Source organism: Podarcis erhardii (genome assembly GCF_964252035.2).
Source record: "Podarcis erhardii genome assembly, chromosome: 18".
In the NCBI taxonomy this organism is placed as follows: domain Eukaryota; kingdom Metazoa; phylum Chordata; class Lepidosauria; order Squamata; family Lacertidae; genus Podarcis; species Podarcis erhardii.
In genome coordinates, this window is record NC_138516.1 from 10,676,449 (window position 1) to 10,690,242 (window position 13,794).

A 13,794-nucleotide genomic window follows, 5' to 3' on the forward strand; every position below is an offset into this window, starting at 1 on the left:
ACATTGGCTCCCAGGACATTTCTGAGCACAATTCAAGGGGTTGGTGCTGACCTTTAAAGCCCTAAACGGCCCAGTAGACCTGAAGGAGCGTCTCCATCCCCATCGTCCAGCCCTGATACTGAGGTCTAGCTCCGAGGGTCTTCTGGCGGTTCCCTTCCTGCAAGAAGTGAGGTTACAGGGAACCAGGCAGAGGGCCTTCTTGGTGGTGGCGCCCTCCCTTCAGATGTCAATGAGATAACCAACTATTGGACTTTTAGAAGACATCTGAGGGCAGCCCTGTTTAGGGAAGTTTTTAATGTTTGAAGTTTTATATGTACTGGAAGCCGCCCAAAGTGGCTGAAGGGAAAGTCAGAGAACCAGTATGGTTTAGGGGTTAGAGTGTCCAAATGGGAACTGCGAGACTCAGGTTCAAAGCTCCCCTTGGCCCTGAAGCTCAACGGGTGTGACTTTGGGCCCATCACTGCCTCTCCACCTAACCTAGTGAAGTTACAGGGAACCAGGCAGAGGGCCTTCTTGGTGGTGGCGCCCTCCTGCCAGATGTCAAGGAAATAAACAACTTTCTGACTTTCAGAAGACATCTGAAGGCAGCCCTGTTTAGGGAAATTTTTAATGTTTGGTGTTTTTAACATTCTGTTGGGAGCTGCCCAGAGTGGCTCGAGAAACCCAGCCAGCTGGGCGGGATATAAATACACTATTATTATTATTATTATTATTATTATTATTATTATTATTATTGAATGGTAGAGTTGAGAGAGACCCCAGACAGATGACCTTCATACCTGCCAACTTTTCCCTTTCCTTGTGAGGAATACTATTCGGAATAAGGGTAAAGGTAAAGGGACCCCTGACCATTAGGTCCAGTTGTGGCCAACTCTGGGGTTGTGGCGCTCATCTCGCTTTATTGGCCGAGGGAGCCGGCGTACAGCTTCCGGGTCATGTGGCCAGCAGGACTAAGCCGCTTCTGGCGAACCAGAGCAGCGCACGGAAACGCCGTTTACCTTCCTGCCAGAGCGGTACCTATTTATCTACTTGCACTTTGACGTGCTTTCGAACTGCTAGGTTGGCAGGAGCAGGGACCGAGCAACGGGAGCTCACCCCGTCATTGCGGGGATTCGAAGCGCCGACCTTCTGATCGGCAAGTCCTAGGCTCAGTGGTTTAACCCACAGCGCCACCTGAGTCCCTTCGGCATAAGGGAATTTCCCTTAAAAAAGGGGGGGAATATTGACAGCTAAGGTGACCTTCCAGTCTCTGCTTAAAAACCTCCATCCCACGAGCGAACGGCTCTTGGAAGTTTTCTGGGTCAAGTTTGCGGCGACCCAAACAATCTGATGTTTTGTTCCCCAGATCGCCCCTGGCTCTCAGAGTCCAAGAAGGTACAGAAGCTGCAGGATAAAATCTACTTGGCTTTGCAGCACGAAATCCAGAAGAAGAACGGCAACGAAGACAGGCTCTCAAAGGTAAATTTGGGGAGGGGAGAGGGGTACCTTCGAAATTGGTCTGAGAAGAGGGCAGTTTCGAGGTTCTTCTGCGGGGAGAAACCGGAAAACTGCCCCAATATTCCAACAGAGACAATGCAAACTAGTTTCATTAGCAAAAGTTATTTTCCAATTTTTTTAATTAAGTTTCACAAAATTATGCACGAACAAAACACACAAACAAGCAAACATAAACCATAACCTTATTAAAATTACACTTATTAACATTATTAAGTGACTTCCTCACTTCCCCTTGGTTGAATTTCCATGCATATCCTTATAAACGGCTTTCCAAATCTTAATTCTTATAAACTTAACTTAGTCCGTTAACATCCTTATATCTTTTCGATTCGAATTCATGAGCAAAATTTAAGGCTTTATCTTGTAAGCTAACTTTGAAATCTTTTGATGAAGGGCAGTATATTATTACTACTATTATTATTATTATTATTAGGGTTGCCATGTTCTGAAAAGCAAAAAATTCGATTCTTATATTCATATATGAAAAAATATATGGTTCCGGAACTGGAATATAACGTGTAAAATGTGCAGGGGTAAGCAAGGAAATAATAAAAGAATCCGCTGAACAATGGTTAAATCATAACAACACAACAAGACAGAAGAAGTAAAAATAAAATAAAATAAGATCACACATGGGGAATTTGAAATATTATTTATAATATAAATGCTTTAATATAAATTTTTCTAACCGTGTTGTATTTGTGTACAGCAAAGAGAAGTTTAGAGTAATTAGGTGAATTTCAATTTAGTTCATTATGTTCATTAAGTTAGAAAATGAATATGGATGTTGAATTTGACGTTTGTAGTTTTTCTTTTGTCGGTTTTGGAAATCAAAAATCGATTCTATGATCCCTTCCTTTCCCCATCGTCACAGATTATCTCAAAACTCCCGTTGATGAAGACCATCTGCAATTTGCACTTAGACAAGCTGGAGTTTTTCCGCCTCGTCCACCCAGAGATCGCCACGAACTTTCCTCCCCTCTACAAAGAAGTCTTCAACTCTGAGCTGCACTACAGCGACGGCCGAGACAGCTAAGACGCCCAAAATCTGCAGGGAGAAAACTTTAAAAACTTTGGAGGATGGCGGAGCCGAGAGACGGGGAGGTGGGGCGTTACGGATCACAACATCTCCTTTTTTAATTTTTAAAAAAGGACACACGCACACCCCTCGCCCGGAAAATGTGTTTTTAAAACCCAGCGGCCGGCCGCAAGACCTTTCCGGAGCAGCGGTCCCTTTTACGCCCGTGGTCGCTCTTGAATGTAATCGCACCTTGACGGATGCTCGGAAAAGGAAGCAGCCCTTTTTCTCGTTATTTCTTTGCGAAATGAATGTGAACCTAGAAGCTGCGTCGTGCGTCAACCTCTAACGCTTTGATTTGCAACGTCCCCGCGGAAGCACGCCTTTGCACGTGCCGCAACACGCAACCGTTTGTGTAATACCGCTATTATTATTATTATTATTATTATTAGGTCCCCGTTCTCCCCACGTTTCAACGGCACGGCACGCACGGAAAAGGGGACCGATGTGAACTTCTTCGAGCCGAGAGGGGGAAATCTGTTGGGCGACACCGCGGCGTATTGTGGGTAGCTTTTCATTTTGCTCTGGGGGTTTCCCCCCTCTACGAGCGCTATGGGGCAGCTAAACACACAAACCGGGAGGGCTGGACCCTCTGGCGGAAACGAGGGGGGTGCGAAACAGGGACCGGCCGATCTCTCTCTTATTCCAGTCGACAGCCAGTAGACGGAACAGGAATCTCCGACGCTTCGCTTTCGGAGACTTAGTGCTGCTAACAGGATCGAGAGGCTGGGGAAACCCAGCCCAGATGGGTGGGATATTATTATTATTATTATTATTATTATTATTATTATTATTAGTGAGAAAGGGGCCTCTCAGGGGGGTTGGCAGGAGGGTCTCGCCGCTGCCAGCCGCAAAGATGGGCGCGAAACTCTTGATCTCAGGGTTGTGGATTCGAAACACGAAATCCCCGCATCATGGGGGGTTTCGATTCGATAACCCTTGTGGTCCTTTTCAAACTCTGCCTCAATCCCACGGTTCTGTTCTTGGGTGCAGGGGGATAATCTGGAAAGTGAGATTATACAGTGGGTTGCGTTCTGTGTTTTCCCTCCTCCCGATAGGCCCGTTGCTGTGGAAGCGCAGGGCAGAATCGGGGACGCGGCTCTGCTCTTGAGTAGAAGACAGTGGGACACAGCCAGATTTAGCCCCCTGCCTTCTCCCTAAGCGTGTTTCGAAAAGTCAGTACAGTGGTACCTTGGTTCTCAAACTTAAGCCGTTCCGGAAATTCCATTCCAAAACCAAAGCGTTCCAAAACCAAGGCACGCTTTCCCATAGAAAGCAATGCGAAACGGATTAATCCGTCCCAGGCTTTTAAAAACAACCCCTAAAACAGGAATTGAACAGGAATTTTACTAACTAACGAGGCGATTGATCCATAAAACGAAAGCGATGAACAGTGTACCGCTGTCACACAATCAATCCATCAGTAGCTGAACTGGGTTCCACACAGTCCCAAAAACAAGCAAAAAGAGCTGCAAAAATAAAAACGCAAAATAAATAGCAAAAAATCAGCGTAACACTCAAAACGGAAGCATGGCACTCAAAACGGAAGCATAACGCTCAAAACAGAGCATGTTCGGCTTCCGAAAAAAGTTCACAAACCAGAATACTTAGTTCCAGGTTTGCCGCGTTTGGGTTCCAAGTTGTTTGAGCACCAAGGCATTTGAGCACCAAGGTACCACTCTTTTACCATTTCCACCATTTTTGGGCCATGCCTTTTAAAAGGAAGCAGGAGTCGTGCCCTGGGGCTTCGGTTCCCGTAGGTCCGGATTTCCAGGACATGTCCTGGATTTTAAATTGCGGAAATAGCATCCTGGGTCGAACTTCAGAAAAAGCGGCAAAACGTCCAAGTTTAGAACCAGGAAGTTTTGGGTGAATTCCCCCACGGAAGCACGACATGTCCAGAATTGCTTTTTTTACTTCTTGAGCTACAGCAACCCTAGAGATGTACCGTATTTTTCGCTCTATACGACGGCACCAGACCACAAAGCGCACCTAGTTTTTGGAGGAGGAAAACAAGGAAAAAATATTCTGAATCTCAGAAGCCAGAAGAGCAAGAGGGATCGCTGCGCAGCGAAAGCAGCAATCCCTCTTGCTGTTCTGGCTTCTGGGATAGCTGCGCAGCCTGCATTCGCTCCATAAGAGGCACACACATTTCCCCTTACTTTTTAGGAAGGAAAAGTGAGTCTTATAGAGCAAAAAATACGGTATTTTCTGCACTGGGTTGGACAGGACCTGGGAGGTTAAAGTGTGGTGTTTTTATATAAAAGGGTTTGGGGTTTTATTCTGCTGTGATGTCCAGGCAAGAGGGGCTGTGGGTCGATGTGGTTCCCGAACACCGCCGAAATATGTCAGCCACAGGGGAAAGGGGTTTATCCTCCGGGATCCTGCCCCCCACGGAATTGACAAACCCCGTTTTCGGAACGGGGCTGCAGCAAAGGACCCCGGAGGTTCGTCTTCATTTCATCCGCTATGGGTGTGGAAAAGCACTTTAAAGATATCGTGTGACGGACCCGACTCTTCCCCGAGGCTTTTGCAAAATGCACTTTACTCGTGAGCAAGCGGGTCGAGGAAGGAGACCTCCCAACCCTCGAGTTGTGTTTGACGATCCCCAAAGAGAGAGGAAATATGTAAGAATAATAATAAATCTGAATTTTTTTCTGTTGACTGGCGATACAGAAAGGGCAGTGCTAATACTTAACGTCTGAGAAATGCACTTTTCCCCGTGAGCTCAAAAGCTCCCGGAGGTTTATAAATAAAAGACGACACATGGTTAGTATATCGGCCTGTTGCGTCGTTCAAAATGAGAGGCGCCGCCGTGTTGGGGTAACCCCGATAAAAGGAACCGATAGCTTTGTTCCCACGTTCACATTTGAATTTCCAAGAATCCCCCAAACCAGAGTCCAGTTCTGAGCAATAAGATGCATGTCTGGGGAAACAAAACCAACATAAGTTTTTGGTCCTCATGAGGATAGACTTGAAACAGAGTGGAGGTTCGACTGGTGGGGTAAGGGGGATATTTTTAGGGGTCATGAAGAACAAAACCAAACAGGCAGTTTCCTTTCTTTTCCCCCAGCCCCCCAAATGGTATGCTAATAAACGACTCGATATAAACACACACACACACACAAATATATATGTATTTTTTCTTTCTTTCCAAAAAGGAAGCTTAGATGTGTATTTTTCACCTCTAGAACCCTCACACTGTGTTTGGGGAAAAAAGTTGCTTAATATATTTATTCTTGTGAATGTCGGTGCAAAAAGAAGAATCTATATTCCGTCGCAGGCTTTGATGTTTTATGTTTCCGGGCGAATGAGAGAAGGCATTGAAAGCATTTTATCTGTTAAAACACTAATACTGCACACAGAGAGAGATATACGCGCGTGGATATTTAAGTGTTCTGGAAAAGACCTACCTTTGCGATTTTTTCCGTTTTTGTTTTAGTCTAACAAACCGCTTCTGTTTGCATTGAATGTTTTGTGTAAAATTGTAACTTCTATTTTTTTAAAGAAAATTGGGGTGGGGGAAAAAATAATAAAGGCCTACATTTCCTATTAGGGATTCTGGACTGCTTTGGGGTGGGAGGGGAATGCGGAAGAAGGACAGTATTTATTTAAACGGGGGGGGGGGAAGGGGGGAGAGAAAAGGGTTTTTTCATAAAATTTAATATAATGTGCTTGAAACGACGGGAAGGAGAGGGAGCTTTCCGGTGAGATGTATTGTGTGGAACGATGTATATTGCACAGCGAGAAAGGACCGATCTAGCAAAAATAAAGCCTTTTGCAGGATGGAAATGAAAACGGACGAGTTTGGTGTGTTGTTGTTGTTGTTTTTTGCCATTTCTCCTCCTTGTAAGAACTAGTCCGGCGTCCTGTTCTCACAGTGGTAACCCAGACACGGGGCCTGAGTTCGAGAGCAGCTCACCCCTTCTGTGGTTTCCAGCAGCTGAAATTCAGAAACATTGCTCAGCCTCTGCAAAAATTCAGAAGAATTGCTCAGCAGAGCCACCCTGGACTTGGGGCTTTCCATACCCTTTTCCTCCGCCAATCTGCCCAGTCCTCTTTTAAATCCTGAGGCAGGGAGTTCCAGGGTTTAGCTCTGCACTGAGGACATTCCGTTCATCTGTCCCGGGCCCTTTGCTGGGTGTCCCAAGAGTCGGAAGGGACCCCAACGTCCTATCTGGTCCCCACCCCCCTTGCAATGCAGGAAACTTTTGGCCCAACCTGGGATTCAAACCCGCAGCCCTGAGATCAAGAAAAGTCTCACGCTCTGCAAAGGGAGCCATGTATGTATGAATGAATCTTTATTTGCATCACCCGTCGGCCATAGCAATAGAACAACAGTACAATATACGAAGAATAGAAATAAAAAGTCAATTATATAAAATGCATTTTAGGGCTTTGAATCAATGGTCAAGTAGTGGATCTGATTCTGATTGCCCCAGCGAAAAACCTTGCCACCTTTGCCGTCACCTGCTCAGCTTGACCTGCCAAGAGAAAGGACTTCTTTCTTTCTTTCTTTCTTTCTTTCTTTCTTTCTTTCTTTCTTTCTTTCTTTCTTTTCTTCTATCCTTCCTTTCTCTCTCTCTCTCTCTCTCTCTCTCTCTCACTTTCTCTCTCTCTTCTCCATCTCCCTCCCTCCTTCTTTCTTTCTCTCTCTCTCTCTCTCTCTCTCTCTCTTTCTTCTCCCTTTCTTTCTTTCTTTCTTTCTTTCTTTCTTTCTTTCTTTCTTTCTTTCTTTTCCTTTCTTTTCCTTTCCTTTCTTTTCTTTTCTTTTCTTTTCTTTTCTTCTCTCTCTCTCTCTCTCTTCCTTCCTTCTCTCTTTCTCTCTCTGTTTTACTGCCTGACTTCCTGCCTTCTCTCTCAGTTTCTTTCTTCCTTCCTTCCTTCCTTCCTGCCTTTCTCTCTCTCTCTCTCTTCTCCATCTCCCTCCTTCCCTCTTTCTTTCTTTCTTTCTCTCTCTCTCTCTCTCTCTCTCTCTTTCTCTTTCTTCTCCATTTCTTTCTTTCTTTCTTTCTTTCTTCCTTTCTTCCTTCCTTCCTTCCTTCTTTTCTTTTCTTTTCTTTTCTTTTCTTTTCTTTTCTTTTCTTTTCTTTTCTTTTCTTTTCTTTTCTCTTCTCTCTCTCTCTCTCTCTCTCTCTCTCTCATCTTGACCTGCCAAGAGAAAGGACACTGGGGCAGTGGCTGGGCGACCTGAAATGGACGATAAAAGAGGGGTGATAATCTCATTCCTAAAGTCTTTACAAAGAGGGCAAGCCAGAAGGGCATGTGCCGCCGATTCGGGACGGCCGTCTCCACAGGGACGTTTTTTGTGTGGGATCTGTTGGCATCATCCCTCAAGTCCAGCCGAGGGCAAGACATTCAATCTCGCGAGAGTAAAAGTGCATCTGTATTTTGGAATTGCTCAGTTATGGAGAGAGGGTGCCAGAGAGTCGAAAGCGGAAGGTGGAAAATAGTCAGACCATGGGCAAAATCTCCTGATTGTGGCCAAGTTGTTCTGACGCTCGATATCATTTAGGCGCTGACAAATTAAACGGTTTGCTTTGCCAAAACCTAGACAAGTTTGTCATCGCTTTTCTCCCAAGAAGCAGAAACCCTGGCCAGCCCTTGAAGCCTACAGGGCCCAAAATTGGGCTCATCCCAACATACAGTCCCTCCTCTGACCATTACGCCCATTCAGCTGCGATTCCAGCCTTCTTTGAAAGGGGGTCAGACTAGATGACTTGGTGGGGTCCCTCCCAACTCTACATCTCCGTGATGCTAAGATTCCCTCCTTGGCAATTCCTGCGGCTGCTCCGAGGTCACACGGATTGCCTACTATCAGCTGGGAAAAATTAATCACATTTATGCAGTTGATAGTATTTTTAATTGCCGGGGGGGGGGGACAGGAGGGAGGGGAGATTTTGTTTGTTTGTTTGCAAACAGTGTCATCTAGTGGACGCGGGTCGCATGGCGGCTCCGTTCACACCATCCCTTGGAAGCGCGGGGGTTCCAATTAATCGACAGTAGCGGCTTCCCCCTAAGAATTTGGGGAGTTGTAGTTTGTTAAGAGTGGTGCTGAGAGTCCTTAGGAGGCGCCTTGTCCTCCCCCCCCCCACCTCCTCTGAGAGCTACCATTCCCAGACATTCCTGGGAAGAGGGATAGATCCTTAAGTCACTATTAAGTGACCAGTTCTTTCTTTCTTTCTTTCTTTCTTTCTTCCTTCCTTCCTTCCTTCCTTCCTTCCTTCCTTCCTTCCTTCCTTCCTTCCTTTCTGCTTTCTTTCTCCTTCCTTCCTTCCTTCCTTCCTTCCTTCCTTCTCCTTCTCTTTCTCTTTCTCTCTCTTGGCTGCTCACTCTCGCTCTCGCTCTCTTCCTCCCTTCTCTCTCTCTCTCTCTCTCTCTCTCTCCTTCTCTCTTTCTCTCTCTGTTTTACTGCCTGCCTTCCTGCCTTCTCTCTCAGTTTCTTTCTTTCTTTCTTTCTTTCTTTCTTTCTTTCTTTCTTTCTTTCTTTCTTTCTTTCTTTCTTTCTTTCTTTCTTTCTTTCTTTCTTTCTGCTTTCTTCCTTCCTTCCTCCCTCCCTTCCTTCCTTCCTTCTCCTTCTCTTTCTCTCTCTTGCCTGCTCGCTCTCGCTCTCGCTCTCTTCCTCCCTCCTCTCTTCCCTTCCTCCTCTCTCTCTCTCTCTCTCTCTCTCTCTCTCTTCCTTCCTTCCTTCCTTCCTTCTCTCTTTCTCTCTCTGTTTTACTGCCTGCCTTCCTGCCTTCTCTCTCAGTTTCTTTCTTTCTTTCTTTCTTTCTTTCTTTCTTTCTTTCTTTCTTCCTTCCTTCCTTCCTTCCTCCCTCCCTTCCTTCCTTCCTTCTCCTTCTCTTTCTCTCTCTTGCCTGCTCGCTCTCGCTCTCGCTCTCTTCCTCCCTCCTCTCTTCCCTTCCTCCTCTCTCTCTCTCTCTCTCTCTCTCTCTCCCTTCCTTCCTTCTCTCTTTCTCTCTCTGTTTTACTGCCTGCCTTCCTGCCTTCTCTCTCAGTTCCTTCCTTCCTTCCTTCCTTCCTTCTCTCCCTCCCTCCCTCTCTCTCTCTCTCTCTCTCTGTTCCTTCCTTCCTTCCTTCCTTCCTTCCTTCCTTCCTTCCTTCCTTCCTTCCTTCCTCCTGCAGCAGCTGGATCCTCAAGTTTCAAACGCCACCATTGGGCTACTGTATCGGTCGCGAGGAAGCCGACCTAGCCGGATAGTGTTACCGTCAACAATAGGCTTCAGAAATGCAATCATGCCCCCCTCTCTGCACACCCGGCTTCCTGGGCTGAGCTCCATATGTATCATAGAATTGTAGAGTTCCAAAGGGACACCAAGTGGTCATTCATCCCAGCCCACTGCAAGGCCCACTCTCAAGGCAGAAATATATGCAGCCATCCCAGACAGGGATCAAACTTGCAACCTTGGGGTTATCAGCACCACAGTCAAGCCAACAGAGCTACAGTGGTACCTTGGTTCTCAAACACCTTGGTTCCCAAACACCGTAATCCTGGAAGTGTTCTGGTTTTCGGATGTTTTTCAGAAGCCGGGTGTCTGACGCGGCTGTTGGCTATTGTTTCCGGGGCGCCTGCGCCAATCAGAAGCCGCGCCTTGGTTTCCGAACATTTCAGAAGTCAAACGGACTTCCGGAACGGATTAAGTTTGGCGCTTTTGCTCTTTATTTTGCGTTTTTGTTCTTGAGGCTTTTTCGGTTCGTTTGCTTTTGTGACTGTACAGAACCCAGTTCAGCTACTGATGGATTGGTTGTGTGACTACGGAAATGGATAAAAGCCCAACATCCAAACAATGACAATCATCAGTGCAGGTAAAGGGGAAAAATGTAATTTTAATTTTTATCATCTACAATACTGTCTTGTTGGGGGTTGGGCTGGATGACCCCTTAGGGTCCCTTGCAAGTCGACAATTCTATGACAGATATGGAGCTCAGCCAGGGCTGGATTTAGGTTTGATGAGGCCCTCAGCTCCTGAAGATAATGGGGCCCTTGATATGTCCAGCTGTCTTTTGTCAACAACAAATTGCCGCTGTTTTTTGTGTTGAATCTATGCTATATGGTAATTTATGGTATCTCAAGCCATTTGCACATACTGCCATGCAACCAGTCCATGCAGAATGTCGGCACCCTATATAGAGAAAGGAGCAAACCAGTGATATTTTAGGGAGCAGGCGGGGCCCATGACTTCCATCCTAGGAGCCTACACAACTCAAAACACTGTTGCTGCATGTAGGTTTTATTTCATTTGTTTTTTATCTTATATTTTGGAAATGTACATTCAGTGTATTTAAACTTTTTGGGGGCCCCCAAGAGAGTGGGGCCCTAAGCTATAGCTTGTTTAGCTTATATGTGAATCCGGCACTGATCTCAGCCCAGGAAGCCGGCTGGGCGAAGGGGAGCGAACGATTGTGTTTCCAAGGCTGTTGTTGGCCGGGGCGACGGTAACCCTACCCGGCTGGTTCGCCTTCCTCGCGGCCGATACAATGGCACAACGGCGTCTGAAATGTGAACCTCTTATTATGAGCTGCCGCAGGCTGACGGGAGATGCTTCCAGGAGCCTCGCTGAGGCCACCCAGCGCCCAAAAGCGGACCGCGGGTTCGGCGTTTGCCAGCGGGACCTGGACACAGCGAGATGGAGCCTCTGCAACAGGAAATGTAAGTTTTCTCCTGTCCGGTGTTTGCATGAAACCGGTGTTAGAAATTAGCCAGTAGCCAGGCGCGTTTTGCAACAGAGTCCAGTTGCGGCAGAACATCTCCGTACGGCTAGTTCCTCCAGCTCTCTCCAGCTAAGCAACTCAGTCTCTTAAGCCAAGAAAGGGTATTCTCTATAAGATTGAATATCAATATACGTATCAAGACTTTGAGATTAGACCACTGAAGGAGCCCGAAAAACTTCAGATCATGCTGCAAGAAACAGGTGCAAAATGCTGACACCCTGTCTCTATCTACAACTCCATCCCCTCCAAGGTTTCTCCTGTGAAAAGAGGGACGTCCTATTCCATCCCCTCCAACGTTTCTCCCCTGAAAATAGGGACGTTCTATTCCGTCCCCTCCAACGTTTCTCCCCTGAAAATAGGGACGTCCTATTCCATCCCCTCCAACGCTTCTCCCCTGAAAATAGGGATGTCCTATTCCATCCCCTCCAACGTTTCTCCCCTGAAAATAGGGACGTCCTATTCCATCCCCTCCAACGCTTCTCCCCTGAAAATAGGGACGTCCTATTCCATCCCCTCCAACGCTTCTCCCCTGAAAATAGGGACGTCCTATTCCATCCCCTCCAACGTTTCTGCCCTGAAAATAGGGACGTCCTATTCCATCCCCTCTAACTTTTCTCCCCTGAAAAGAGGGACGTCCCATTCCATCCCCTCCAACGTTTCTCCCCTGAAAATAAAGACGTCCTATTCCGTCCCCTCCAACATTTCTCCTGTGAAAATATGGACGTCCTAAGAAAAAGCGGGACATCAACTCAGAAACTGGGATGGCTTCTGGCAATCCAGGACTGTCCCTGGAAAACTGGGATGCTTGGAAGTTCTGCTAGCCCTGACTGACCTCTCTTCCCCCCCCCAGGACACCCCAGTCTCCTCCGGAGCCCGAAGGCTGTGTGGAGGTGGCTGAGCTGCGGTCAGAGGTCCAGTTCCTCCTCTCTGGCCGCGGGAGCCCCAAGATGGACTGCATCGTCTGCTACTGCTCCTACGACCTGTCGGGCCGCCTTCCGCGGCGCCTCTATTGCGGCCACACCTTTTGCCAGGCCTGCATCCGGCGACTCCACGTAGTGGCCAACGAACAGCGCTGGATCCCTTGTCCGCAGTGCCGTCAGAGCACACCAGCTCCCCGCGGAGGGGTCACCATGCTGGACCTGGATCTCGCGGCCTTCCTGGCGGTCAAGTCGGAGAAGGACCACCCTCGGGCCGTGGCCAGGCCGGAGGCGGAGACCGCCTCCAAGTCGCCCGCCAAGGACCAGCCCGTCACCCAACAACCCGCAGGCCTGTGCCACGAGGCAGTGGCACGGCCGTACTTGCCGCAAAATAACTGCTGCGCCGGCTGCCTCTGCTGCGGGACCACGGCGGATTTCCAGAGCTGACTGGGCGTCGCCTGGGCCCCCTAACTGCCCCACAACCTCCCCGAAGGGAGAACGGAGGCCAGCTGCCCGCTGCAAGCTCCACTCGCCTTCCAGCCCATATTGTCCAAGAGCCACATATTAACAAAAATTATTTCTGCTATTTTCATCTGTCGAATTCAGATCTCGCGCTCCATGCTCAGTAAGCCGGCGGAGGTGTGTAAGAAGGTTCCTAAAAACGGTTTGAAATGCAAGCAGGATATTTTTCCCAGCATGTGGTGCCATTGTGGGAAAGAGAAGGCATTTGGGGAGACGATATACGACGAGATGGGAAAGGTGTGATGTAACCCAAAATGCCCCAAGCTTTTCCTTTTCGTCCCAAGAGATTGCTGTTGTTGTTGAGTTGAGTTGTTAAGTCGTGCCCGCCTCTTAGAGGACTGGAGTAAATATTTGAAAACTATTTGAAAAACTATTTGAAAACTATTTGAAAAGTAATTGTAATGAACAGATTATGCTAGTAGGACTGCAAGAAGTTTTGTAAGGAGGATTATCTGAAACATTGCAAGAAAGACTATGAGGAGAATTATTTTGTTGTTGTTATTTAGTCGTTTAGTCGTGTCTGACTCTTGGTGACCCCCTGGACCAGAGCATGCCAGGCCCTCCTGTCTTCCTCTGCCTCCCGCAGTTTGGTCAAACTCATGCTGGCACCTTCAAGAACACTGTCCCACCATCTCGTCCTCCGTCGTCCCCTTCTCCCTGTGCCCTCCATCTTTCCCAGCATCAGGGTCTTTCCCAGGGAGTCTTCTCTTCTCCTGAGGTGGCCAAAGTCTTGGAGCCTCAGCTTCAGGATCTGTCCTTCCAGTGAGCACTCAGGGCTGATTTCCTTCTGAATGGAGAGGTTTGATCTTCTTGCAGTCCATGGGACTCTCAAGAGTCTCCTCCAGCACCAGAATCCAAAAGCATCCATTCTTTGGTGATCAGCCTTCTTGATGGTCCAGCTCTCACTTCCATACATCACTACTGGGAAAACCAGAGCTTGAACTAGACGCACCTTTGTTGGCAAGGTGATGATGTCTCTGCTCTGTCAGAAAGGTGATGTTCCAAGAGATATGCAGCCACAAAGAACAGACTTTCCTGGAAAGTTTGGGTACGAGAAGAAGACGAGGG

The 13,794-nt window shown here is 47.5% G+C and overlaps 2 protein-coding genes across 3 annotated transcripts in view; both read left to right on the forward strand.

Annotated features, from left to right (window-relative positions):
- The window catches only part of LOC309332927 (nuclear receptor ROR-beta-like), a 39,713-nt gene extending 33,340 nt beyond the window's left edge, over positions 1–6,373 (forward strand). For both annotated transcript variants that reach the window (XM_081846293.1, XM_081846294.1), the window contains 2 exons: positions 1,346–1,458; positions 2,372–6,373. In XM_081846293.1, the coding sequence (XP_081702419.1) occupies positions 1,346–1,458; positions 2,372–2,533 (275 nt within the window). In that variant the 3' untranslated portion in view covers positions 2,534–6,373. The remainder of the gene's footprint in view (positions 1–1,345; positions 1,459–2,371) is intronic.
- A 4,775-nt stretch (positions 6,374–11,148) lies between these two features.
- On the forward strand, positions 11,149–13,015 carry LOC309333042 (RING finger protein 224-like). Its single transcript, XM_081846487.1, has 2 exons — positions 11,149–11,225; positions 12,138–13,015. The coding sequence occupies exons 1-2, from the start codon at positions 11,203–11,205 to the stop codon at positions 12,649–12,651; spliced, it is 537 nt and encodes a 178-aa protein (XP_081702613.1). The 5' UTR covers positions 11,149–11,202; the 3' UTR covers positions 12,652–13,015.
- Positions 13,016–13,794: the final 779 nt, after the last annotated feature.

Bases quoted from the DNA above. Each gene is read 5' to 3' on its own strand.
- LOC309333042 (XM_081846487.1), top strand. From the start codon at position 11,203: ATGGAGCCTCTGCAACAGGAAAT. The intron at 11,226-12,137 runs GTAAGTTTTCTC...TCCCCCCCCCAG, and splicing joins GAGCCTCTGCAACAGGAAAT to GACACCCCAGTCTCCTCCGG.